Raw genomic sequence first — 26,053 nt, forward strand, 5'->3', positions numbered from 1 at the left:
TGGTGTTGAACCCCCACATTCAAACTCTAAGTTTGGTGTTGGGAGGTTCCAACAGAGCTCTGAGCATCTGTGAGGCTCCATGAGAGTCCTCTGTCAAGCTACTGACATTAAAGAAGCGCTTGTTGGGAGGCAACCCAATGTTATATTTTATCTATTTTCTTTTGTTATTTTATCTTTTTTGTAGGTTGATGATCATGAGAACTCACAAAATCAATGAAAAAAGCAAAAACAGAATGAAAAACAGGAAGAAAAACAGCACACCCTGGAGGACGCACCTACTGGCGTTTAAACGCCAGTGAGGCTAGCTGTTGGGCGTTTAACGCCCAGTCTGGCACCATTCTGGGCGTTTAACGCCAGAAAGGGGCACCAGACTGGCGTTAAACGCCAGAAAAGGGCAAGAAGCTGGCGTTAAACGCCAGAAATGGGCACCAGCCCGGCGTTTAACGCCAGAAATGGCTAAAAACGCATTTTTGCTTGCCATTTGGTGCAGGGATGACTTTTCCTTGACACCTTAGGATCTGTGGACCCCACAGGATCCCCACCTACCCTACCACTCTCTCTCTTCTTCACCCATTCACCAATCACCTCAACACCTCTTCCCCAAAAACCCTTCACCTATCAAATCACATCTTTCTCTTCACCACTCACATCCATCCTTCATAAAACCCCACCTACCTCACCATTCAAATTCAAACCACTTTCCCACCCAAACCCACCCTCAAATGACCGAACTCTACCCTTTCCCTCTCCTATATAAACCCTCCTTCACTCCTTCATTTTCACACAACCTAAACACCATTTCTCCCCCCTTTTGGCCGAACACAAAACCATCTCTCCTTCATATTAATTGTTTTGTATCCTTCTCCGCCGTCTATGTATTCTGCCGCTGGGGATTCATGGCGTTCTCGGTGGAGCAGAACGGGGAGGACGTTGGCAGAGGTTTCGGTGTCTCTGATGTCGTTCCCGGCGAGGGGCTTGCTTTGAGGGAGTGGCGAAGGTGAAAGAAGTGATCACATACCGTCTGCACAATATTGATTTTTTTTCTTTTTTTTTGAAAAACTGTAATATTATTTTCTTTCCAATTTTTAGATATTTTAATATTTCGAAGGCTATTTTTTATTACGTATGAATTTACAGGTTTAATTTTGATGGTGAAATGTGATGATGATGAAGAATTTGATGATGTTTCAGGCAAAACGCGATTCGATTGGAGGAGAAGGAGAAGAAGGAGAAGGAGATGAGGATGCAGATTATAGAGGAAGTGGATGAGTACAAAGTTGAGTTCTACAAGAAGCGTGAGGTTAATGTTGAGAATAAGAAAGCTTCCAACAGGGAAAGAGAGAAGGTATAGTCTCAATTAATTTCCATTTTGTTTCTGAATTGAATGCTATTAGAATGTCAATGACAACCTGAGGTGGCTCTGCTAAGCTCAAATTCTCATGATATCAAAGTTATTCTTCGATTAATTAATATTTTTTTTTAAAAAAAAGGGAAAGATAATTTGAGGCATATTAATTACAAGTGATAAGGTAAGGGATGTATTGACAGCACAAGCTTCATTTGGAGGTGGATTATTGGCAAAAGATGAAGCATAATGATTAGTTACAAATAATGTGTAATAACTAAACTGCTACAAGATATTTTTTATGCTGCAGCCTTAATTAACAATATATACATATATGTCTAATACACAATTAGTGAGTGTGTTGAGAATAAATATTTCTATTATTACTGTGGTGCCTAGCAGTGATATTAGAGCTTTAGGTTCTTAATTTTTCTGCTGTAAATCAGCAGATTGGTGCCAAAACCATGGCAACAAAATTTGAGATAAAAAAAAAAACTCGATGGAAGTAACTTCTCCTTTTGGAAACTGAAGATCAAAGCAAATTTGAGGAAGGAAAATTGCTTAGATACAATTAAAGGTAGACTTGTAGGTATTGCCGATGACAAGTGGAAGGAGATGGATAGCAACGTTGTTCCCAACTTACATTTGGCAATGGCAGTCTGGCAGATTCTGTATTGTCAAGCATCTTAGAGAAAAAGATAGCAAAGGAAATTTGGGATGCACGCACTAAATTGTACGAGCCCAAGTCGCTACACAACAAGATATTCCTGAAAAGGAGACTCTATACTCTTCGTATGAGTGAGTCTACATCAGTCACAGATCACATCAACGATCTGAATACTTTATTTTCACAGCTAACAACTATGGGGTGTCCAATTACAGAAAATGAATGTGTTGAGCTTCTTCTTTAGAGTTTACCAGACTCATATGATCAACTCATCATCAACATCACCAACAACAAAATTGCAGATCAACTCCAATTTGGTGATGTCACAGGCATTATTCTTGAATCAGAAAGCAGGTGGAAAAACAAAAACAATCGAGCAGAGAGTTCAAGGTAAGCAGATGCTTTGTTGGGTGAGAGGCAAATCTGCGGAACGTGGCTCTAGTGGGAGTCAGAGTCGTACTAGATCAAAGTATTAGAAGAGGAAGAATTTTACTTGCTACAATTGTGGCAAGAAAGGTCACTTAAAGAAAGATTGTTGGTTTAATAAGAAAAGTACATAAAAAATTTTGGTGCAACAATCTCACAAGGATGTTTTGCATATAGGGGATGGATCTTAATTTTTTTTTCTCAATTTCTTTTTTCTCAACTATTTTGTCAAGTGTGATCTCTCATCATACATTTTTTAAATGGGACCAAGAGAAAACATGTGAGAGAAAATGTTGAATAGTAACTAGTAAGAGATCACACTTGACTAAGCAATTGAGAGAAAAAAAATTGAGAGGATCCATTCCCGGTGCATATACCTCTGGCGATGGAGATGTTTTATGCAGTCAAGCGGCAATTGGTTGTGAAGGTGGTGAACAACTAGCTTATTCTTGGTTGTTGGATTCTGTTGTAATGTATAATTTGACTTTGCATCGGAATTTGTTTAGCACCTATGAATCAATTTCATCAAAATCGGTGCTCATAAGAGATGATCATTCCTTAGAAATTGTGGGTATTGGTACCATTAAAATCAAAATGTTTAAAAGTTTCATACACACAATTCATTGTGCGAGACATGTAAAGGGCCTAGAAAAGAATTTATTTGTTGGGCTCTTGGATGCTCAAGGGTACAAGATCAATACAAGGAGGAATTTTGATGGTGTCAAATGGTGCTCATGTCATCATGAAAGCCAGGAGGCTGACAACTAATCCCTACTTAGTGTTTGGAGGTTGTAGTCGCATCTGCAAATCACAAAGATATGTCGATGATGTGGCATCGCAAGGATATTATTGTCTAAAGATAAACTATGGTATAAGTTTCACCATTTTTGCACTTTCAAATTTGAGTTGTGTTATTATGTTCCGCTCACTCTGATGCCCAACACAAATAACACTTTTTTTAAATAAGTGCCTTACATTGTTTACTGATCTTGTGATTAAAGGGAGATATACATAGTTAGGGGCTTAGGGCAGTTGATATCATATAACAGTATTCACAAGATGGTGTTTTCCTGCGTGAACGCTATGTCGCAAAGATACCTGAAAGTGACTATAGACAAAACACAAAAACGATTAACAGTAAATGTGTTGCTTCTAGATTTGGTTTACAATAACCATATTACATGTATCCAAAAAACAGCTATTAAATTAGCTACTCATATAGAATATATATTAAAAAATAAAGTTAAACAACATATGTATTTATGTAAAAAATACATGGTGGCTTATTTTTTATGGCCTCATAAATGTTTTGGTTTCTGGTAGGGTACAATGGCATCATTTGATTTTTGTAGCTGATTTTATCTAATGGCAAAATGCTTGGTAAATGTTGCATATAAATGTGGATACTGCTGGCAAATGTACGAGGGAATGCAAAAATATGTTTATACTCTTGAGTTTTGGTTAACAATCCAAAAACAAATGTGAAATCCTATAGAACTATGCTGGATTAAGATTATTTTAGTTATGGTCCTCTTGACTCTTGAGTGTAATGATGATGGATTCAGTGCCATTTTCATTTTGACCTTAAAAGCATATGATGTTAATTTCTAAATGTTAAGTTGATAACTAGGTTAAAATTGTGAGGATTTACAAATATTATTTTGCATCAACCAAGCAGAATAAAAATTTAAGTATTTGATATAGATAATCAGAGTCTTAGACTTGATATGTATTAAACCTGGGCTTAGTCTAAGTATCATATTTTGTTATTTTGAGAGGCCATGCTTGCTTCAAGCCTAGGCAATTTTAACTCATTTCTGACACTTTGACTACCATTTAAAGTTGCACTTTCACTGACCCTGACAAGATTGAATTTCACATGTAAGCATTCACTCAATTTATTTTACCAGTTTATGAAAGAATTAGCATCTTGCAAGCCCTTGATGTTTCAATTACTTAGTTGTGCTAATAGCATATTGTATTGTAGATTTGTAGTCTTGTGTTTTTTTAGCTGCTATATGTTTACAGGTGGTAATATATGCAACTACATCTTCTATTCAAAATAGAATAAATTGTGCAACTACCTCAACTATAAACTTAATGTTGTGCTATTTTAAGCTGCAATTCTATTAGGATCTTAGTTTTGTTAACTCTAAAGGCACTGTGTTGAAAGATTTTATTCAATGTCTGTGGTATGGCAGCTATTTTTAGAAAACCGAGACAAGTTTCATGCTGAAGCCGACAAGAACTACTGGAAGGCAATTGGCGAACTCATACCCCGTGAAGTTGCAGCTATAGAGAAAAGAGGGAAGAAGGATAAAGAGAAGAAGCCTTCTATTGTGGTAATTCAGGGTCCAAAGCCAGGGAAGCCAACTGACCTTTCAAGAATGCGCCAGATACTATTGAAGCTCAAGCATAATCCCCCTCCACATATGAACGCCAAGCCACCACCATCATCAGAATCCAAAAAGGATGCCAAAACTGGGCCCCCTGATGGTGCTAGTACAAGTAATACTTCACCTCCCAGTGGTGCGCCAGCAGCAACTCCTGAGACTGTAACGGCATCTTGAAAAGTTTATGCTAGATCATTAATCTATATGTAAATATGATTTGTCTAGTTTGTGATGAACTGATAGCTTAAGTTTGCGATCGTCTATTCATCTTAGTCTGCTAGTCTGTCAGTAGTTTATGTGTAAATATATGTACTGGTTATGCTTGCATAGTGTATCGGTAAATATTCTCCTCTTAGAACCTTTTATAATTGATGTATCGGTAAATATTCTCCTCTTAGAACCTTTTATTATGGATGCTATCTCCCGTTTGTGGCTTAACCACGTTATGCTTGCAGTATATATTGTTAAAACTCACTATTTCTATGTGTTTTTGAATTAGGTAACTATTTTCATCTAATTAGACATCGATGATTGACACAATTTATTAATGTTTAATATAGGATCTGAGTAATAGGTTACTACTTGTTACTTCTGTTAACAATAACCATATTGTTATTTCACGATGCATACTTCTAAGATCTAATTTTATGTCCAAAAAATCGACGGTTATTTTATGCGTCATTTTAACTAGTATGGCCAGAAAGCTCAAAAGCATTCTCCCGCTTAAGGAAAACAGTAAAAAATTTAGGCAATACACAACCCAAAGGACCAAAATTGAACAACCGAGAAACAACATGAAGACAATACTCTTCTTTGTTCATTATTTAGAATGCCGCTTTTGACTGTAAAAACTACACCATGAAAATGCAATGTGAGTGAAAAGCTTCAATACTCTTGAGTGAAACAGCCATGAGCTGATACAGATTACACCACCACTATTATCAGGTAACACATCATTGATTAGAAACATAACTGCCAACTTTGAGCTTGTCAGCAGCCAACACATATGAAACTGGGACCAACTGTTTCTGAGCACCATGGGAGATTTCTTCGCCGTCCTCAATAGATTGACCATCTTTACTTTCTACCCCAATCAGCTTGTGCTTGATTATCCCGGCAAACATTTTTCTTCTGGTTTCCTTACGCGCTTCCTTTTCAGATAGCTTCAAATCTTTAAAGCCTTGTTCAAACTTGGCTTCATCCTCTGGAGCAAAGAACACAACCTCCTTCTCGCCAAGCTCTTCATAGAGCTTCTCCATCTTTGCCTTCCAGAAGACACCGATCTCGGTGTCCATCTTTTGGTAAGGAGTTTTCAGCAAGTATTCATCAATCCCACCAGCCTTGTCTATGCAACGAAGGGCATGGGTTGTCACTTTGACCCGAATGTGACGATCCAGGATGTAACTGAAGAGCCGCTTTTCTTGGACATTAGGTTTCCACGTTCTCCTTGTCCTATCAAATCATTTAACAAACAAGTTCTCATCAATATTGACATCTGGTTTGTTCTTTCTTTCTTCTCTTACATATTTAAAAGGTGAAGAAACTGCCCCAACACAGTCAAGGAAACAAACGATGATATGCAAGTTCTAAACTGTGTTGGGATCATTAAACAAACATAATGATAAACAATTATGTAATTATCATCAATTACTGTGATAAACAAGATGTTGCAAGATGCTGGTGTAATGCTGCAAGCACAACTATCTGGATCTATATCCTGCCTAACAAATGTACTCAACTGTTAAAGTACTGGTATTATTAAACATCCGCAAGACTAATGAATTTACTGGCTCCAATCCAATTAGAATCCTTCAGAAACTTAAGTTTTAAGAATCATCCAATGAATTGAGACACTAATTATCAACAATGGGGATAGATTCAAACTATGAGAAAAGAAAGTCAACAAGGAGGTTTATGTAACCAATGGTACCAAGTCAATTGAAGAGGTTTATCCAGTGTTTAGTCCAACTCAGAGTCCATGAAATAGACAGTAATTTCTAATGGTTGCAACTCTCTCTTCAAAAGTGAGATTGGCAAGATTGCATCTGGTTACCAATGGCTCAATAAGTGAGCGATTAGTGAGAGGACAATCACCTCTCTTTATAAATCTTACCTATAGGGATGGGCCGTGACAGTACTTTCCTAGCAGATCCAAAGACAATTAGCAACTAGGTTCTATTTCTAACTTGAAGAATAAATCCTTGTTCTTATACTATTGACTATTGGGAATCTAGAGATAAACCGAGATATAACAGAAACATCTTAGTTCTTTATAAAATTTACATAAAATTTTATCACGAGAATAAGAAATATAAAGAGTCATTCTGTTTTAGCACTGAAATTCTGAAAATAAATCACTACTATGTACTAACAAAATGACTCAAATATGTACCACCACAAGAATACCCATTTATACCATTCTGAATGGCTGTAAAGGAGTTATTCTTTGATTATGGACTGAAGCCATTTGAAACTACTGCATACTCATTCATACCATTATGTAGCCAAATCCATTTTAAAAAGTAACTTCAAGTAGACTCATAACAGAGGATTTAAATATCATCATGGACATAGTATAAAGTAAAGATACATTAGCCTCTAGCAATACACAAGTGCAGTTTAGCTAGTGCTGAAATGTAAAAATGAAGAAAGAACTCAAGACCACTTGGCCCTAAAAAGCTCCAATACCATATCCTAAAACGCTTCTCAAAAAATTCAACAGTTAAACAGAGGCACATAAACAGTAACACTAACCTATGGCATTCAAACAATTCAGAATCCGCAAAAATACGTATCTACAACTAAAAGCTAAAGCACAAACATTTTCAACATCATTTAAAGAAGAAGCTGCAAATAAGAAAAGTAAAATTAAAAAAGCATCAAGCTACGAACTTGTTACCGCCATCCTCACTAACTGTTGCCGAACTGAATGTGTCTACCGGCAAATAGACCGCGTTTGGCACGACCCATTACAACCTTGCTTCGAGGTATACATTTCTCCAGCGATTCCTTCACTCTTGGGTTCAAATTGTTCTCTCCAACTCTCTTCAACACTTTCTTCATCATCTCTTTGCCTCTGAACGCCATTTCTTCTTTTACTTGACTCCAATTCTCACTACAAGTTTCGGTTCTGCACATAATTATAAGATGTCAATTCAGTGAATAATAATGAAGCATAAAAATTGCATAAAAAATGTGAAGCACGGGCAAAGGAATGAGATCAAAGTAGACAAAAACAAAATAGCATCAGACTCTCAGAACCAATCGTGCTACTTGTTGAAGGATGATGGAGGAAAAACACTAGCAGTTTGTAGAACTCGTTTCCCATAATTTAGGAATCAGGGTTTAACAATAGTTTGGGGTTTTACTTATTATGATTGGAAGTAATTCGGTAACTGCATCACAGGGCATTTTGCAAAAAGAGACGTCATCGATCCTAAACCAAATTATTCAGTTAAAGAATTTAGAGCGGGAAGTGGCGTTTCAACATACCTGGAGGAGGGAAGGCTAGCGGCGTTTCAATGGTTGCTGCTGCTGGAATTCTGCACTACCGTGCACGTAGGAGAGCAGATTCCTTTCTCTGTTTTTCATTTGCCTCTTGTTTTGGGCCTAGACCGTGGCTCCGTGTTAAAAAAAATATACTATGGTAAGTTGTTATCACAAAAAATCACATACTATATTATTGTGTATAAATATATATTGTTTTCTGACCAAATATATATATATATATATATATATATATATATATATATATATATATATATATATATATATATTGTTTAAGAGGAATGTTAGAAGAATTATCACTTTGTTAAGTTATATTTGTTTATAGAGATGAGACACTGAGATAAAAATATAAAAATATAAAATCGTGTTTGATAGATGAGATATGAATAGAGATATTGTGTCCAAAAATATTGAAATAGTGTATTTTGTGTCTATCACTAATAAAGAACATAACTTATTTTTTATTTTTTTCTTTTATTATTCTTGTTAAATTTTAATAATTATACTTTTTATTATTATATTTTTCTTCTCAAATTTTTTGAATAAAAAAATGAGAATAAATTAAATTTTCATAATTTGTTTTATTTTATTATCAAACAAAATACAAGAACATTAAATTCTATGTCTCTATTCTTTATGTCTTGTTCTCGGTGTTTTATCTTATCATATTCTAAAAAATAAAGACAATCTTAGCTATCAATATTTGAAAATATGAAATAAAGTGTGTTGTTGAATTATTAGACAAAAAGAACTAAAAATTGAATTAATGATTGAGTGATGACTAAACAATAAATTTTGATACGCTCCTAATATTTTTTATTATTTAATTTATTCTCATTATATATTTTATATTCCAACATATCTAACATAGTTTAAAAAAATACACAATTATAATAAAATTTAATAATCATATAGTTGAACACACACAATTATAACAAAATTTAAAGTTAATAATCATAAAGGAGATCATAGATTTTACTGGGAAGATCACAATCACAAGCATTTTGAGTTTCAAATGCTTTTAGAAAGAAGGAATACTTCGAGGCAATCAGTTTTATAAATAATTTGCTTGATGCTACACTCCTACACCAGAACAAGGTCATGCTAAACCGCGAATAGCTTGCACCTGTTAATGGACCACACTGGAAGAGAATCAGAGCAACCTAGAATCCAAGCACCAGCAAAATCCCTCAAAAGACATCCAAAACTAGCACACTCCTCATCACGATAAATATTAGCATCACAATTAATTTTTATGAAAATCTATGGAGGAGGTTTTTAGATTGGACTCTGCTCATAGAAGTTGAAAGATGAGAAATTATGCATTTAACCTTTTACGTCATCCGTCGTTGACCTTGCGAGTGCCGCCGTCTTCCTATCTGACCAAACATCGACTACATAAAAAATATGTTGGCATCTATGCCTCCAAATCTACCATAATGTTGACGCAAAGATAAATTCTCTTCTTTTAACAGCGTTTCTTAACCAGCTGATAAAATTTGTTCGAAGCCACAGATTATAATGCAAGAGAAGGAAAAAAAAAAGAAAAAGAGAATCAGGATTCTTATTAGATAAAAAAGATTACATCCTTTATAATGTATAAAATCTCTATTTTATAGTTTTAATTGAATCGCGTTATTATAGCAAAACAAAAACTAACAGTACTATCTAGCAATAGTAATTAGCCCATTATCAAATTAAATTAATAGACTTTGTTTCTACTGGTCAAGCTATTAGTAACTGATAATATATTATATATATTTCACACACCAACATCCCCCTTAAATTAAGACGGTATATGTTATACATGTCTAGTTTACTACACAAGATTTCGAATGGTTCTGGAGGTAACGGCTTAGTCAAAACATCTGTTATCTATTCTTGGAAGGAATTGACATTAATTTTAGGCTTCCATTGCATCGTGTACTTTCTGCTTGACCTTGTGGCAATCGATCTCTATATGTTTCGTTCTTTCATGAAATACAGGATTGGATGCGATATGTCTTGCTGACTGACTGTCACAGAACAGTGTCATGGGCTTGACTAACGTAATTCTAAAGCTGTTCAGAATATAGATGAGCCAAATTCCTTCACAAGTGGCCAATGTCATGGTTCGATATTCCGCTTCAGAGGAGGAGCGAGCTACGGTTTGTTGTTTTTTACTTTTCCACGAGACTAATGAATTTCCTAAGAAAAAATAATACCCAAACACGGATCTTCGAGTGTCAGGACAAGTTCCCAAATCAGAATTGATAAAGCCTCTTAAAGACAAATCACAACTGCAATCAAACAGTAACCCTTTGGATGGAGCATGCTTTAGATATCTTAAGATGTGCAGGGCAGCTTTAAAGTGCTCATCAGTAGCACAATCCAAGAACTGACTTAGCTTGCTAACAGCATAGCATATGTCAGGTCTTGTATTTGTAAGGTAGATAAGTCTCCCAATAAGTCTTCTATATGGCTTAACATCTTCCAAAGGTGTACCAGTAGACTTAGAGAGTTGTGTAGAGTAGTTCATCTGGTTGGTTTACAGTGCAACAATCCATACTCTTTTTAACAAGTCTAAGGTGTATTTGTGTTGATATAGGGCTATACCCTTCTTACTTCATGCAACATCCATGCCTAAAAAGAATTTGAGTTCTCCCAGGTCCTTGATTTTGAATAGATCATCAAGCTTCTTCTTGATATGTTGAATTTCATTGATGTTGTCTCCTGCTATGACTAGATCATCTACATAGATCAAGATTGATATAAAATCTGTTTGTGTTGATTTAGTGAATAAGGAATGATCTTTCTGTGATTGAGTGTAACTGGATTGGATCAATACTGAGCATAATTTTGAATTCCATTGGCAGCTTGCTTGTTTGAGGCCGTATAGGGATCTTTGAAGCTTGCAAACTGTCCCTGGTGGACTGTTCAGCCTCGGAGGCACCTTCATGTAGACTTCTTCAAGTAGGTCACCATGTAAGAATGTCGCATTGATATCGAGTTGGTGAAGGTACCAGTTCTTACTTGCAATAATGGCTAAAAGCACTCGAAGAATTATCATCTTAATTATTGGACTAAAAGTGTCAAAGTAATCATAACCCTGAGTTTGTGTTAACCACTTTGCGATTAATCTGGCTTTATTCCTTTCAATGCTCCCATCATACTTGTATTTTGTTTTAAAAATTCATTTGCACCCAATTGCCTTTTTTCCTTGTGGTAGAGAGGTGAGCTTCCAAGTGTTGCTATTCTCCAAAGCACGCAACTCAGATTTAATAGCTTGTCTCCAGCAATCATGAATGATTGCTTCTTCATAGGATGTTGGTTCGGGATTTGTTGTAATTGTGATTGAAAGAGCTTTGTGTGACTGAGATAAAGAATCATCGGATAGATAATTTGACATAAGATACCTCTGAGGAGTGGACAATTGGTCATGAATTAGAGAGGTGGATGTAGACATACAATGATAATCTTCCAAATAACTTAGTCTATGCCTTTCCATTGTAGACCTTCTCAAAATAGCACTTTCACCAGTTGTGGATTGTGTGGGAGGAGGTATATCACTTGTTATGGCATTATCATGATTTTGTGATGAATGAAATGTATCATGATGTGTGTGTGGGGGGGGAGGGATACTAGATGTAATGTCAGGAGTGATGAAATTATCTAGACTATGAAAATATGTGCTATCATTGGAAGAAGCGGTATTTTGAGGATGTATAGGTAAAATATGGCTGGAATGAGATGAAGATGCAGTGTTTTGTGAGTTAACATAAGGAAAAATATGCTCATCAAAAATGACATTTCGACTTGCAAATAACTGCTTGTTATGAACATCCATTAAAAGAAAACCTTTAGTGCCGGATTGTATACCCAAATAAATGCATTTTCGTGATCGTTTGTCAAGTTTTTGTCTATGAGCAACCAAAGTTGATGCAAAAGCAAAACATCCAAACACTTTAAGATGTTGGATGTTTGGCATTTCGTTAAAAAGAAGCTGATAAAGGGAAAAGTTCTTATGAAAAGAGCTAGGCACTCTATTAAGAATGTGAACAGCATGAGCAGTGGCATGCTTCCAAAAGATTTTTGGTAAGTTTGCTTTGAAAAAGAGTGCTCTAGCTATGTTTAAGATTTCTTGGTGTTTTCTCTCCACCACCCCATTTTGTTGAGGAGTTTCGACACATGAGGTTTGGTGGAGGATACCCTTTGATGCATAGAATATTGCCATTTTAAATTCAGCATCATTATCATTTCGAATGCACTTGACATTCATGCCATGTTGGAGTTTAATAAAATGAACAAAATACTCAATAAAAGATGAAGTTTCACTTTTATTTTTCATAAAGAAGACCCATGTGAATCTGCTTTTGTCTTCAACAATAGTCAAGAAATACTTGTGTCCAGTGAATGATAGGGTGGAAACAGGTCCCCAAATGTCCATATGGACTAAATCAAACAATTTTTCTGACTTTGTTTGGCTTAAGCTAAAGGACATGCGTTTTTGTTTAGCATAATGACATGGTTCACAAGGGGTGTTATTTAAGAGACAAACAATAAAAGGATAATGTTTTTGCATTTCTAATAGCCTATTAGTAAAAATATGGCCTAGTCTACAGTGCCAAGTATCTTGATCAATGGAGTTATTAGTAGTATTAGCAGTGATGGTTGGTGAAGTGCTATCTGAATTCATAAAATTTTTGGGTTTTTTGTGGGTTAATAGGAATATAATGGAAAGTATTTGGGAAAATGGTCTTGTATAGGGTTTTTCTGTCTTTTTTGAACCACTCTTTTTCAATGGTTAATATCTTTATAGGATTGGGTTTTTCATAATAAGGAAATTGTTCTTTCAAGAGTTGAGTATTATAGAGGTCAGATAGTTGTAATAAGGTGGATTTATTATTAGTAATTAAAGGGATCATCATCATCATCATCATCATCATCATCATCATCACCATCATCATCATCATCATCATCATCATCATCATCATCATCATCATCATCATCATCATTACATACACCAAGTGCCAAATTAATTTAACTCTTGAAATCATTTGGAATTTATTATAAAAAATTTTCCTTCTCCTTCAAGCTTTTCCAGAAATATTTCATGTCATTGTAGAAGATGACCATACACATACGGAGTAATTTTTTGTCTTAAAAATATACATTTTGATTTTTTATTTTTTGGTGGGTTGTTTATAGTTATTCGGGCTACTTTTAGAGGAGTTTGGGTTTATGTTATAGTATTTTTTGATGGGTTGTGTGAGGGGTGCGGGCCATGTTGCCAGATCCAAAAAAAAATAACCATCCATCAATATACCCTATCCAAAAAATAAAAAATAAAAAACGCTAATCCGATCAAACAATCAACTATACCGGTTCGCAAATACATTAAATCATGGTCAAACTTAACAATACTAACAATTTCTTGCTTGGAGCAATCTGAACCCCCTATCAAGAATTAGAATCTTTTTTCTTGGTGCTTCAAGCACCAGAAAATACTTTTCCCACCTAACACCCCCTTTCGTGAATCACTATCCCTCTGAACTTTCAAAATCACCCGACCAAAGCCCTAGGTTCTCCCTGCAACGGTTCTGCCGCAGTGCCGCCGCCGTCCGTGCTGTCGGCGCCTCCACGTCTTCTCTTGTAGCCCAGGCCCTCTCTTGTAGCTCGGCGTCCTCCTTCCCCCTGTCCCCGTCCTCCCTGGCTTCTCTGTTCGAGGCTTGGAGCAGGTCGCCGCCGTTCGCCGGTCGCCGTCGTCTCGCTGGTCGCCGTCCTTGTCTCCGTCGAAGGTTAGCACTGCTTTCACTTTTCGGTTCTTCTCTTTCTTTTATGCTCTGTTTGCTGATTTTTGAATGTGAAATTGTGAATGGATTAATGGAAATCAAATAATTGATTTTGTGCTGCTGCTCTTTTTTTAATTCCTGAAATTTTTGTTGAAATTTTCTTGCTGCTGCTAAAAATGGATTAGGGATTACTTGTTGTTGTTTTGTAATTAGGGATTATGCTCTATTAGCTTTATTGATTTCAGGTTTAGTGTGATTAGGGATTACTTGTTGCTGTTTTGTAATATTTGTTGCTGAATGCTAAAATGGAAATCAAATCAAATGCTGTTTGTTGTTGGATGATAATTTTTGTTGCTGAATGTTGAATGCTGTTGGTAGTATTAATTTTGTGCTGCTATTAATATTCTGGCTGTACTGCTGCTGTTTTAGTTTTGTGAATGATCTATTAATTTCAGTTATGAATGATAGTATTAATCAAGAAGCAATTATCTGATTATCTGATTAATTATTTGAATGTTTTTATTGATTGATTATCTGGTTAATGATTATTGATTAGCTTTGGCTGTTCTCTTTGTTGTTTTGTGTTTTGTGATCTTTCTGGGTAGTGATGTGCTGGTTTGTGTTTTACTGTTTTGTGACTTAATCATGCATGGATTGTGGCTATCTTAATAATTAATTAAACTCCAATATTTAGTTCAAAACATTCCCAACCTTGCTGTCCTTGAATGCTGGAAATAGACTGCTTCTTCCTGGGTTGCGGAAATTGGAGCTTTTATTCTAGCACAATAGCATTAATAAATCTGGCCTTTGAATTATTAGGAATCAGCTTATACTAGTGCTAGGAAATATGAATTATGTTCTATAAGCACCCTTTTTATTTGGGTCTTAAGACTGACTTGTGTGTGACATTAAACTTCACAAATTATGCTGCATTATGACTGGCTTAATTCTCAGATTAATTTATTTGTCTTAGTTTAAGGTGGATATATGAGTTTTTAAATATGGTGATATGGTGAAAAAGTTTTATTTTTGATTTACTATCATATTTTCCCACATACAAGTCCTGAACTATACTTTTGTTGTACATTGCATCCTGCATAGGTTTTTGTTGCATTGAATGGTGCATTTCAATATTTCATACACTTTTGGAGTACTTCGCAAACATGTATAATACAGCAGTTGTTGGTCAATTAGATTTGGACTTGAAACTCAGTATATTTTGTATACTAGCTGGGCTATTTAATCTTAGTCTTAATTAAAATATAAGGTTAAGGATTTTACAACTTTTGTATTTCTAATTTTACATGTTAAAAACTGATTGTACTCAGAAGCTAGTTAAAAGCATATTTTTTAAAGCTTTGGACTAAAACTGTACGCAAATACATGAAAAGTGGTTTATTTTACTGAAATTGTAGAGAGTTTGAAGAGAAAACAATTCATTTCTTGAATGATTGCTGCTTTTGTTATTTCAAACTTCAAAGATATAACTACAAAATGTTTTTTCCAGTTGAACCAGTAAATCAGTGAACCAATGATGAAAGCGATTGACCGGTCTGGTTCTCAAAACCTTGTTGAGCAGTCAATCGATTTTACGGAATTTTTCACGTAAAATTTCGATTTTTTCTGCCTTGTCCTTGAGTGAGTGCTCCCCGTTCGTGTTTTCTTTGGCGTGCACATGTTATGCTTGTCACAAGCCTTGTAAAGGCTTTTCTCTTCCCCTTTAGATTCGATGTGAAGAATTGAAGCATTATGAAACTAAATGAAGGAATAACTTTGTGATGTTAAATTGCAAAATATGAAAACGATGGGTTATACCCTCTTAGCTTTGCTACTAGACCATGCTATTTCTTGGAATTTACTATGTTAATTAATGTATATATTTACATAACATATTCAAGTAAATTATTTTTTATTTATTTAATTTAATTTTAATTTTATACTCACTCTTCTTTAGATTAACTATATTTTTAATTATACACTTGTTAAAATAAATACTAAATTTTATTAAATATTTAAAAATAAAAATATAAAAAAAATTTATTAATCATAACATGTTTTTTATTGAAATAGAAATAATAGTTAATTAACAAAAAGATAAAAAACATATTATAAAAAAATAAAATAAAATTTTATATAATTATTTAATTAAATTAGATCTATAGATTCAATCAGTGATTCAACAATTGAATTAATAACCCAATGATCTAATATTTTGAGCGGATCAATCATGGATTTGGATATTAATATACATTACTGGAATTCGCCTCCTCTCTTTTTTTAGTCAAACCCGCCTCTCTCTTAAGCAGTTAGTTTTTGATGATGTAATTGGGGCTTATTGGCCTCGCAGTGGTTTTTTTTTTTTGCTAAACTATATGTAATTTGCCAAACTCATAGTAAATTACAAAGTCTAGCTTGCTCTCTGAGTCTCAATATCTCACATCGGCTTCACTCTCCACCGTCGCTGCTGCCTCCGTGCTCGTCACTGTCGTCGTATCCGCATTCCTGCAGGTAAACCATGGATCCAAAGTTCGGTTTTGTTAATTTATGTCCTCAATTTGTTGCCAGTCCCTATTTTAGTGCTTTTTGATTAGTATAGGTGACCTTGCTCTCCAATTTGCTCTCACTTCTTGCCAAAGTACCCAATATCGAACACTTATTTTTTCGCTTCTTGTATCGATTTATGTTTTGTTTACTCACAATTTGTTTTGGATGCAATTGTTGTAATTGGCAACTGTTTTAATGCTGAAATTGCTGCAATAGTTTGTTCATGAATGTTCCATTTTTAACTGCAATTTATTTGTTTTTCAGAAATTCTATTATTTGTGTTTTTTATATGAATGAGTTAATAAAATTTTGATTTCCATAAAAATTGTGTTTATATATCAGCTATCAGTTTTTTTTTTAATATTATCAAAAATTGTTAGTGTAACTTCTTGATTATCAACCGAATCTCATAACTCTTCTGAAATTGGTGTCCATCATTATTTCATTAGCTTGAAAATATGTTTTTTATTTGCAACTCGCAGGAGTTTCTTTCTTGGAATATGTATCCTACCATGAAACAATTCCAACAAAAATTAACAGAAGTGGAACTGGAAGCCGAGCTTCTTCTTTTGGCCCGGTATCAGGTAACAACTTCATTGAGGAATCTCAATCATCAATTCATTACCATACCCTCATCAGACCCTTTAAATGGCTTTTCTGTGGAATTAAGTCGGTACTTAACTGTCTGTCCTATTTGGATAAAAAATGCAGATGGTTGAGAATGATAAATTGAGAAATGGGAATAGAGAAGCACTGACTGCATTAAGGAAGAGGGCTCGGACAACCAAGACTAGTGTTCCGACTCCTTTTGAATCGATGATGAAGGGAGTCGAAGGGTCGAGGTCAAGACCCTTGGTGCAAGAAGTGTGTAACACCTGTGGTAACCATGATTCATTCAAGAAGACGTGGATGATGTTTCCAGGAACTGATATGTTTGCCAGCATCCCATTCCATGTTGCCCACACTATCTTGGAAACATGTTAATTGGTCATTCCATCCCACCCTACCCTCTAAAGAAGCAAAATATAGGGACAATGAATCAAAATACCATAAATGCATGCCTCTGTTAGTAGTGCCACAAAATAAAAAACCTTTCCATTTTTCTTTTCTCCCAATGTGCTTGTGCAAAAGTCTTGCTTAGTTATCATTTGTATGTCGTGGTTATTTGACAGTAAAGTTCGGTAACAAATCTTAGATTGAGTGCATTTTAGGAAAATAAATATTTATGACAGATGATTGATTTCCTTGTTATATGCTTTAATATATTAATGCTGGATGGAAATACAAGCCATATTTCATGCATTTGTTTGGAGTCTAGACTGAATTATCAATTTGATATTTGAATTATCAAGCATGTGTCTTTGTTGTATTTATCTGTTTGTTTTAGTTGCATGCGAAAATTCATCTTTATTGAAATTACCTATGTTACAGTCTAATGGTTTGAATTCATTATGGCAACAATTTTTTCATGTTATCCTGCAATGCTGAAGACAAATGTAACTGTACCCTTTTTACCTGAAACTAGTTTGGAATTTTTGACATACGTTCCTTGTTTTTTCATTTTGGCACGCATAATCCTACACATGATTAGAACATATTAAAGATTTATGGCCTTTACGCATCAACTTGTAATTCTGAATTTCTGATGAGACTGATTATATCTATTCCTGTTCATTAATGATCACTGTTATTCCTGAGTTCAGAATTTAAATCGTATCTATGACTCAGTTCCCTCAAGCATAGAACTGATATATATTAACTGTAAATTGGTGTATCCCTCATATTGAGCTTGTAATTACAAATCAACCTCGACTTGACTTTGAGGCAAAGAAGCTACAGAGCATAGTGAAGGAAAAATCATTACTTATTTCAGAGACAGGTGCCCTTGCTGATAAGATAGGACCAGCCGTGGTTAGATCTCTTGTAACCTTAAACGACTAGTCAAAGTAAAGATGCCTGAGCTTACGACTGTGTGGCGACCAAGTTTTTCTTATATCAATTAGTTACAAAATGGCTATGTGTTCTAGAAGAAATCTTCTTAGGGTATCTGGGTAGCTTATCTAATCTTATCTCTTGTAATTATAAACCAAATGCTTATTTTAAATCCTCAAGTTTACCTCTTGGTTACTTCATTCAATGTAATGGAGATTTTGCCACAGATTTCTGGTATTTAAAACCTGGGTTGTCAAAGGTTCCCGTAATTAAATGGATATTAGTGAAGTTCTAGTCAAAGATTCAATGGATTAATATTGATTTTTGGTTGAAATTGAATGGCAGTGTAATTAAAGGTTTTGCAATTTAATTAGTTTTTCTTTCTGGGATTCTTCTAAGGGTATTCTTTTTGAAGGCGCAGTGTACTTATGTCATTACTCAGTGAATGGATAAGCCTTAGTTTGATAGATAAACTCTGTATGATTGTTGATTAATAACTACAAATCTGTAGTTACTAAATTCCCTATAATTGTCAGTGATACGACAGAGAATAATATAAGCTATTAATTATTTATATATCACCATAGTCCATAATTGTCAGTAATTATTATTATTATTATTATAACTATATATTGCGTTAATTAATTATAATATGTATGTTGTTAACCTGGCCGGATAATTGCTATTTCTTGGTGTCTACTTCTGAATGAGAACGAGATGAAAGTAAAAGAATAACATTTTGTTGAGAATCATCAAATTTTAGAATAAGGTTAAAGTGAGTTCCCAAATGTGAAAATAAGGGGTTACATATTATGCATAAGATGTATCCCAAATATATATTTTATAGGCCATGCACTTCATTTTCTTTAGGAATATTTTGAACTTTTTTTATCAATTACAAATAAATTTATAAACGTGATTACTTTCATATGACATGATCATGTCCTTATAGTTGAAGAGCAGCATAACCTTAATCGCCAGCATTGTTTGTTTCTCAAAGCAAAGAGGTATCTTGGAAAACCTTCAACATTTCCATGAAAAATCTTAAGCAAAAACAAATTACTTATGTATTAGGAACCATACAACAAAATTATAAACATGAATTTGAATATGATTACCCGTATGCTGTAAACATGGATTAATACTTACAAATATGATGATTAGCAACCAAGTTGTTTACCAGCATTTGCATACCATTCTGGGATCAAAATATCATCTTGACCAATGGCTCTTCGTCGTTGATCATCTGGAACTGCGGCATCACACAATCTTTTTGCCTCGCTATGCTACATATTATCAAGTCAATATACAAATGAATAAGAAAATTTTGACAAAAACAAACTGCTATTAATAGGTGTTAGAATCCATTTTACATTGACTGAAGCATGATATTTTCCCAAAGCAATCTCCTGCAAGATCTGGGCTGCCACCTGTATTTTTAAAATGTTTATTTGAAAAATAAAAATAAAAATCAAACTTTGGAAATACATAAGCACTTACATGTCAGAATCAGTATGGAAAAAAAGAACAAACCTAAAATCATGTTCATAAGAAGAAAAATGAATGCAAGGTAGTGTGATTAATAGACAATTAAATCCGGTTAAAGATTAAGCTCTTAAGCGTTCTCCAAGGCAAACTAAAACTAGAGAAAGAGAACTCATCCCAAAAGGTAAAATTACTACTAGTCGCAGATTCAATGGTAAGGTAAACAAACCTTGTTCTTGGTCCACCAATGATAAAATAAAGATATTTTTAAAAAAATATTTCAAGCTTTCAAAGATTGCCCTTTCTAAAAACCTATTTGCTATGGCATATTAATCACATGGAATTCACATTCAAAATATTTGGAGATACAAAATTTGATACAGACAAATCCAAAAGCTAATTTTAATTTATATTTATATTTTATTGACATCCCCTGTCTACTATATAGACTAGGGGACACTCTTGCAAGAGTTACAAGAAAATCAACAGTTAAACAAATAAAGCTCAAAGTCAAATATGACATTACATGATGATATTTACTTGTGCAGAAATAGGAGTCAATTCATTCAAAAATTAAAGGGTACCTCCCCACCATTGATGCTTTCTTCATAGCATGGCTTCAAACTCATTGTCCGTTCAAGATAAGGTTTCCAATGACCAGAGAGTAAATCATTCCTACTCATTTCAATGCCACCTTGATAATGCTAAGGGAGAAAATAAAAGACAATTAAAAAGAGATCAAGAAAACACTGAGAATGAAATTTGAGAGAGAGAGAGAGAGTGAGCACTTCGAGCATTTTTCTTAGAAAAGGTTCTTCATTGAAATATTCTCTATGTACAAAGACAAAAGGACACTTGTATGCCAGGGCTTCACTCACACTGCCATATCCAAGTTTTCCTAAAAAATTCAAAGGTGCTATTAGCATATTATTTTTTTGTCCAGCTCCAAACCAAGGGAAATTTCATACTAACCGATCATGCAATCAGATGCTGCAATAATATCAGGTGTATAAACATTTTTGGAAAGTTTTTTGAAGTTTGCAGGAAGGTCTTGAGTGTTAGAAGCAGCACAAACCTGGATCATAAAAGCAACACAACCAATTAAGAATTGTATACTAATCGAGGAACAATTTTAATCAAACATATATAAAGAAGAACCATTGATGAGTACCAGGCACAACCAACCAAAAGGCAAAAACTCATCCTTCAGTTTCAATTCTGATGGCTGGAGACAAGGATAGACAGTATATAGTCAAGAAGAATTCAGAATGTCTGATGACGGTAGTGGCTCTGCTTATACTGAGGCCAATGGTCCAAATACAGGAAACACTTAAAAATATAAGGTCATGATGAAGTAACAAACTCGTAAAACGAAGATTGATCCAACAAACAATTAGCAAGAAAACTGTAAACTGTGTTCATAATTCAAATCAGTATTTGATTGAAGGTTCAGATGAAGTGAATTGGAGGCTTGAACACTTACAGAAACAAATTGCTTCAAAGTAAACTATTTTATAACCAGATAAATATATATATAATTCTAGTACCTAAAAATGGAATTTAAGGAATAACCTGGCCACCAAAGTTGAGAATGACTAGTTTCACATTGTCTGCTATCCCTAGTTCTTCCCTCACCTTTTCAACAATGAAAATTACATGGTCATAGATTAGGAACGAAACCATCGTATGGAAAATCTCCGTAAAGGTTCATGTTGTACTGTTGCAGTACCTCTTCTGTGGATTTATACAGCCTCCTCACAACAAGAGGCACATCAATAACATTGCGAAAAGCGGGCACTGCAAATATGCAACAAATACTGTTAAGAAGACAAGATTTAGACAGCTATTTAAATAATTTTACGAAATTGTTGTGAAATTTTATAAGAACTAACATACTTGGGCAATATCCTGGAAGGCGGATAAGGAAATTGCAATTAGAATAGTCTTCAGCTATCTGCATCGATAAATATGCAACTGCATCTTTTATCTTTGTTAAAAAATAATAAAAGTTGAAAGGATTTTACTTGGCTGGACTTTTATCTTTTTCTGTGGGGCTTCATAAAGTCATTTAGTATGCACCATAAATATCGGATCAGATTCAGAAACTATATGCATATATTAAATCCTAAACTAGCATCAAATTTTTTAAGATACACAATCAGAAACCTAAAATTTCTCTCAAACGGCAGCACAGAAAGATAACTTTCTATATAGAATATTGCTGATACCTACAAAACTATCGAACGAGAATCAGGTCCAGCAGCCATGACATAATCCAGATAGATGATGTCCCAACTGAAATCACAACGATATCGAATGAGCTATAATTATTGATGCAGCTTATGAAAAATAAGCAATCCGATTTATCTCAACTCTCAAGTGCTGAAATGAAGTAGTTTCTAATTGCATCATTTACGATTAAATATTTTATTACTAGTAAAGATTATTTAATTTAGGCAGTGAATTAGAAAGTGAACAAGCAACTTAGTGATGCGATGGAGTCAAAAAGAATTTATACCAATCAGGTTTTCGAAAGAATACACGATGAAGAGAGATCTTAATACTAAGATGAAAGGACATAGACATTTTGAGACAATAATTTTATTTCCTACATTTTCTTTTAGTGTGGCACCAGTCACAAAAGGGGAGGAAGATTACCTGAAATTGGCCACACAAACAGAGGGTATACCAACATCAGCTGCAACACGACATATAGTGGAGATGACATCAGATACCTGCATTTACATATCAGCTTTAGAAGGGTCCACCAGATACAGTGTATTCTCTTCATACAAAAATGGCTGGCATGAGAATAATTTATTTACCACTAAGTCAGCATTGATGAATTTCAGCCACTCTGCTTCTTTCGCCAAGATACTAGCACGGGGCTTCACTGTTTCCTCAGTATACTAATATAACCAAATACAAAGAAGAACAATTTAAAGTTCAAGCATTGATCATCTTTATTATAACTAATCAACTAACTGAACTAAGAAGTTATGTTTCTTTACCCTCTTCAAAGTGGCAAGGGGATCGACTGTCAAAGCATCTGATTGAACAGCTCCACACTCCAAAACCACCTTGAAAAAAATGGATAAATGTATCTCTAATTTGTAAGAATTATGTGCTTTTGAATAAGATGAATGTCCAGATCCGAGAATACAACTCTAGAAAATGATAAATCTCCTTCAACGCACAACAAATTAAAATAGCATGGACTAACTATAGTAATTTTTTTACTCCTTTTACTGAATGAATAATGATTGATGTACTCATTTTGCATCAAATACTAAGCCAGTTCACAAAACCGTTACCATGATTTGAAGTCAGACAATATCCAATCCAATGGTGGTGAAGGTGTGTGTCAACCCAATGTTTAATTCAAGGTGAGTACAATTATCATTACACGTAGTAAAGCATGTGCTTTTTTTTTCTATTCACAAAAATAAACACCTATACAGGCTATGATCCTAGCATTCATTTCATTCCATAGCAAACATATCCATATACAATCCAACTAATCTAGGTCATGAACAACCCCATTTTGAAGTGGATCCAACTATCAAACTAAGTCTGAATCAAGCAAAAACGAATTAAACTCACCTTGCGAAAGAATTAGCGAGGAGAATGCACTTCGTTGGTGAAAACAAATTCAGGAGCAGCAGTGACCACATGAACATCATGACCAGTAAGGATTAGATGCCTCACCACCTACATGTATACATGCAATTGAAATTGAAATTGCAATTCAAACTTAAGTGCAATGCAATATTCAAATAATGAATCATGAATGACAATGACAATGACAATGAGAAATGAGAGGTTACTTCCACAACACGGGTTGCGTGGCCAAATCCATGACCAGTGACATAGTAAGCAAACACCATTTTCTGTGTGGAAGAAACAGCAGCAGCACCGTCGCCATCATACTCTTCCTGCTGCTTCATCCCCATTTTAATCGCTACCATATTATGAATAATTGCAATGTTATATGCACTATAAATAATAATAATGAAAAATAGTACTGAAAATGAACAATGTAGTAAGGATCTAATGTTTTGATTCATTGATTAACAATTCATAGGTATTATAACCAATAAACCCTAGAATTATATTGTAAGTGACCAGATCAAGATGCAACATTGTCATTGGCCATTAGCAATTACCAAAAGGGAATAAGCTTTCATACGAGTTATCAAATATGAATCAACTGACGAGTATCGGGCGAAGTTCATTTATTTATTTATTTATTTTCAACAAAAATAGGTATAAACATCTTGGGTCTTGGAATTCAAAAACCCTAAAAATTAAAAACTACCAACCCCAACCCCTCCCCCAAAAAAACGAGTCCTAGTGTGTGTTTTCTTACTGCTGCGCGACTCCATCCCTCCCCAAATCCCCCATGGAAACCTAACTGCCAAATCCCAGTTCGGAGCCAGCCTGAGCCACCATATCTCGCCCCCTGCGGCCTGTGCACCCACTCACCCATCTACGGAGCCAGCCTGAGCCACCCACCTCCTTGAGTCTCGAAGCCTTTCTCCAAATCCCATCGCCGAACAGAGCAGATCCCCCACCGCCGGTGCACCACGAAGATGAAGATCCAGTGGTGCACGAAATTGCAATCACACTTTTGCAATCCCGCACAACTAACCAGCAAGTGTACTGGGTCGTCCAAGTAATACCTTGCGTGAGCAAGGGTCGATCCCACAGAGATTGTCGGCTTGAAGCAAGCTATGGTTATCTTGTAAATCTTAGTCAGGATATCAGAAATTATCAGGATTGATTGTGAAAAGCAAAAGAACATGAAATGATTACTTGTTTTGCAGTAATGGAGAATAGGTTGAGGTTTGGAGATGCTCCATCTTCCGAATCTCTGCTTTCCTACTGTCTTCTTCTTCAGTCACGCAAGTCTCCTTCCATGGCAAGCTGTATGTAGGGTTTCACCGTTGTCAATGGCTACCTCTCATCCTCTCATTGGAACGATTTCTAATGCCCTGTCACGGCACGGCATTCCATCTGTCGGTTCTCAATCAGGCCGGAATAGAATCCAGTGATTCTTTTGCGTTTGTCACTAACGCCCCGCCTTCAGGAGATTGAAGCACGTCACAGTCATTCAATCATTGAATCCTACTCAGAATACCACAGACAAGGTTTAGACCTTCCGGATTCTCTTGAATGTCGCCATCAGTCTAGCTTATACCACGAAGATCCCGATTAAAGAATCCAAGAGATAAGTACTTAATCTAAGGTAGAACGGAGGTGGTTGTCAGTCACACGTTCATGGTTGAGAATGATGATGATTGTCACAGATCATCACATTCATCCGGATTAAGAACAAGTATTATCTTAGAATGGAAGCAAGCATGATTGAATGAGAAACAGTAGTAATTGCATTAATCCATCAAGACACAGCAGAGCTCCTCACCCCCAACCATGGGGTTTAGAGACTCATGCTATGGAAGAAAAAGTGTAAAATGTCATAAGGTCATCAAAAGATTGCATAGGGTACTGATACAATGTCAAAAGATCCTATAAATAGTAAACTAGTGTCCTAAGGTTTACAGAAATGAGTAAATGACAGAAAAATCCACTTCCGGGCCCACTTGGTGTGTGCTTGGGCTGAGCAATGAATGAATTTCGTGTAGAGACCTTTTCTGGAGTTAAACGCCAGTTCTCATGCCAGTTTGGGCGTTTAACTCCAAATTTTATGCCAGTTCCGGCGTTTAACGCTGGAATTTCTGTAGGTGACTTTGAGCGCCGGTTTGGGCCATCAAATCTTGGGCAAAGTATAGACTATTATATATTGCTGGAAAGCCCAGGATGTCTACTTTCCAACGCCGTTGAGAGCGCGCCAATTGGGCTTCTGTAGCTCCAGAAAATCCGCTTAGAGTGCAGGGAGGTCAGAATCCAACAGCATCTGCAGTCCTTTTTGGTCTCGGAATCAGATTTTTGCTCAGGACCCTCAATTTCAGCCAGAAAATAC

General features: G+C 35.2%; 4 protein-coding genes and 2 pseudogenes across 4 annotated transcripts; 2 read left to right on the forward strand and 4 right to left on the reverse strand.

Moving 5' to 3' along the window:
- Window positions 1-609: 609 nt before the first annotated feature.
- LOC112797225 (clathrin light chain 2) lies at window positions 610-5,308 on the forward strand. Its single transcript, XM_025840045.3, has 3 exons — window positions 610-997; window positions 1,192-1,345; window positions 4,640-5,308. The coding sequence occupies exons 1-3, from the start codon at window positions 723-725 to the stop codon at window positions 5,006-5,008; spliced, it is 798 nt and encodes a 265-aa protein (XP_025695830.2). The 5' UTR covers window positions 610-722; the 3' UTR covers window positions 5,009-5,308.
- A 318-nt stretch (window positions 5,309-5,626) lies between these two features.
- LOC112797223 (uncharacterized) lies at window positions 5,627-8,469 on the reverse strand (annotated as a pseudogene).
- Window positions 8,470-10,241: 1,772 nt separating this feature from the next.
- Window positions 10,242-10,856, reverse strand: LOC140184203 (secreted RxLR effector protein 161-like). Its single transcript, XM_072234509.1, has one exon. The coding sequence runs from the start codon at window positions 10,854-10,856 to the stop codon at window positions 10,242-10,244; it is 615 nt and encodes a 204-aa protein (XP_072090610.1).
- A 654-nt stretch (window positions 10,857-11,510) lies between these two features.
- On the reverse strand, window positions 11,511-12,305 carry LOC140184204 (uncharacterized). The gene has a single exon (XM_072234510.1). The coding sequence runs from the start codon at window positions 12,303-12,305 to the stop codon at window positions 11,511-11,513; it is 795 nt and encodes a 264-aa protein (XP_072090611.1).
- Window positions 12,306-16,229: 3,924 nt separating this feature from the next.
- On the forward strand, window positions 16,230-17,637 carry LOC112797226 (uncharacterized). Its single transcript, XM_072234511.1, has 3 exons — window positions 16,230-16,617; window positions 17,136-17,237; window positions 17,365-17,637. The coding sequence occupies exons 2-3, from the start codon at window positions 17,154-17,156 to the stop codon at window positions 17,635-17,637; spliced, it is 357 nt and encodes a 118-aa protein (XP_072090612.1). The 5' UTR covers window positions 16,230-16,617; window positions 17,136-17,153.
- Window positions 17,638-19,523: 1,886 nt separating this feature from the next.
- LOC112795164 (L-arabinokinase-like) lies at window positions 19,524-24,620 on the reverse strand (annotated as a pseudogene).
- Between the last annotated feature and the right edge of the window lie 1,433 nt (window positions 24,621-26,053).

This window comes from Arachis hypogaea, chromosome 4 (assembly GCF_003086295.3).
Source record: "Arachis hypogaea cultivar Tifrunner chromosome 4, arahy.Tifrunner.gnm2.J5K5, whole genome shotgun sequence".
Lineage (NCBI taxonomy): Eukaryota > Viridiplantae > Streptophyta > Magnoliopsida > Fabales > Fabaceae > Arachis > Arachis hypogaea.

Bases quoted from the DNA above. Each gene is read 5' to 3' on its own strand.
- LOC112797225 (XM_025840045.3), top strand. From the start codon at position 723: ATGACCGAACTCTACCCTTTCCCTCTCCTATATAAACCCTCCTTCACT. The intron at 998-1,191 runs GTGAAAGAAGTG...ATGATGTTTCAG, and splicing joins GCTTTGAGGGAGTGGCGAAG to GCAAAACGCGATTCGATTGG. The intron at 1,346-4,639 runs GTATAGTCTCAA...GTGGTATGGCAG, and splicing joins CCAACAGGGAAAGAGAGAAG to CTATTTTTAGAAAACCGAGA.
- LOC140184203 (XM_072234509.1), bottom strand. From the start codon at position 10,856: ATGAACTACTCTACACAACTCTCTAAGTCTACTGGTACACCTTTGGAA.
- LOC140184204 (XM_072234510.1), bottom strand. From the start codon at position 12,305: ATGCCAAACATCCAACATCTTAAAGTGTTTGGATGTTTTGCTTTTGCA.
- LOC112797226 (XM_072234511.1), top strand. From the start codon at position 17,154: ATGTATCCTACCATGAAACAATTCCAACAAAAATTAACAGAAGTGGAA. The intron at 17,238-17,364 runs GTAACAACTTCA...TAAAAAATGCAG, and splicing joins TTCTTTTGGCCCGGTATCAG to ATGGTTGAGAATGATAAATT.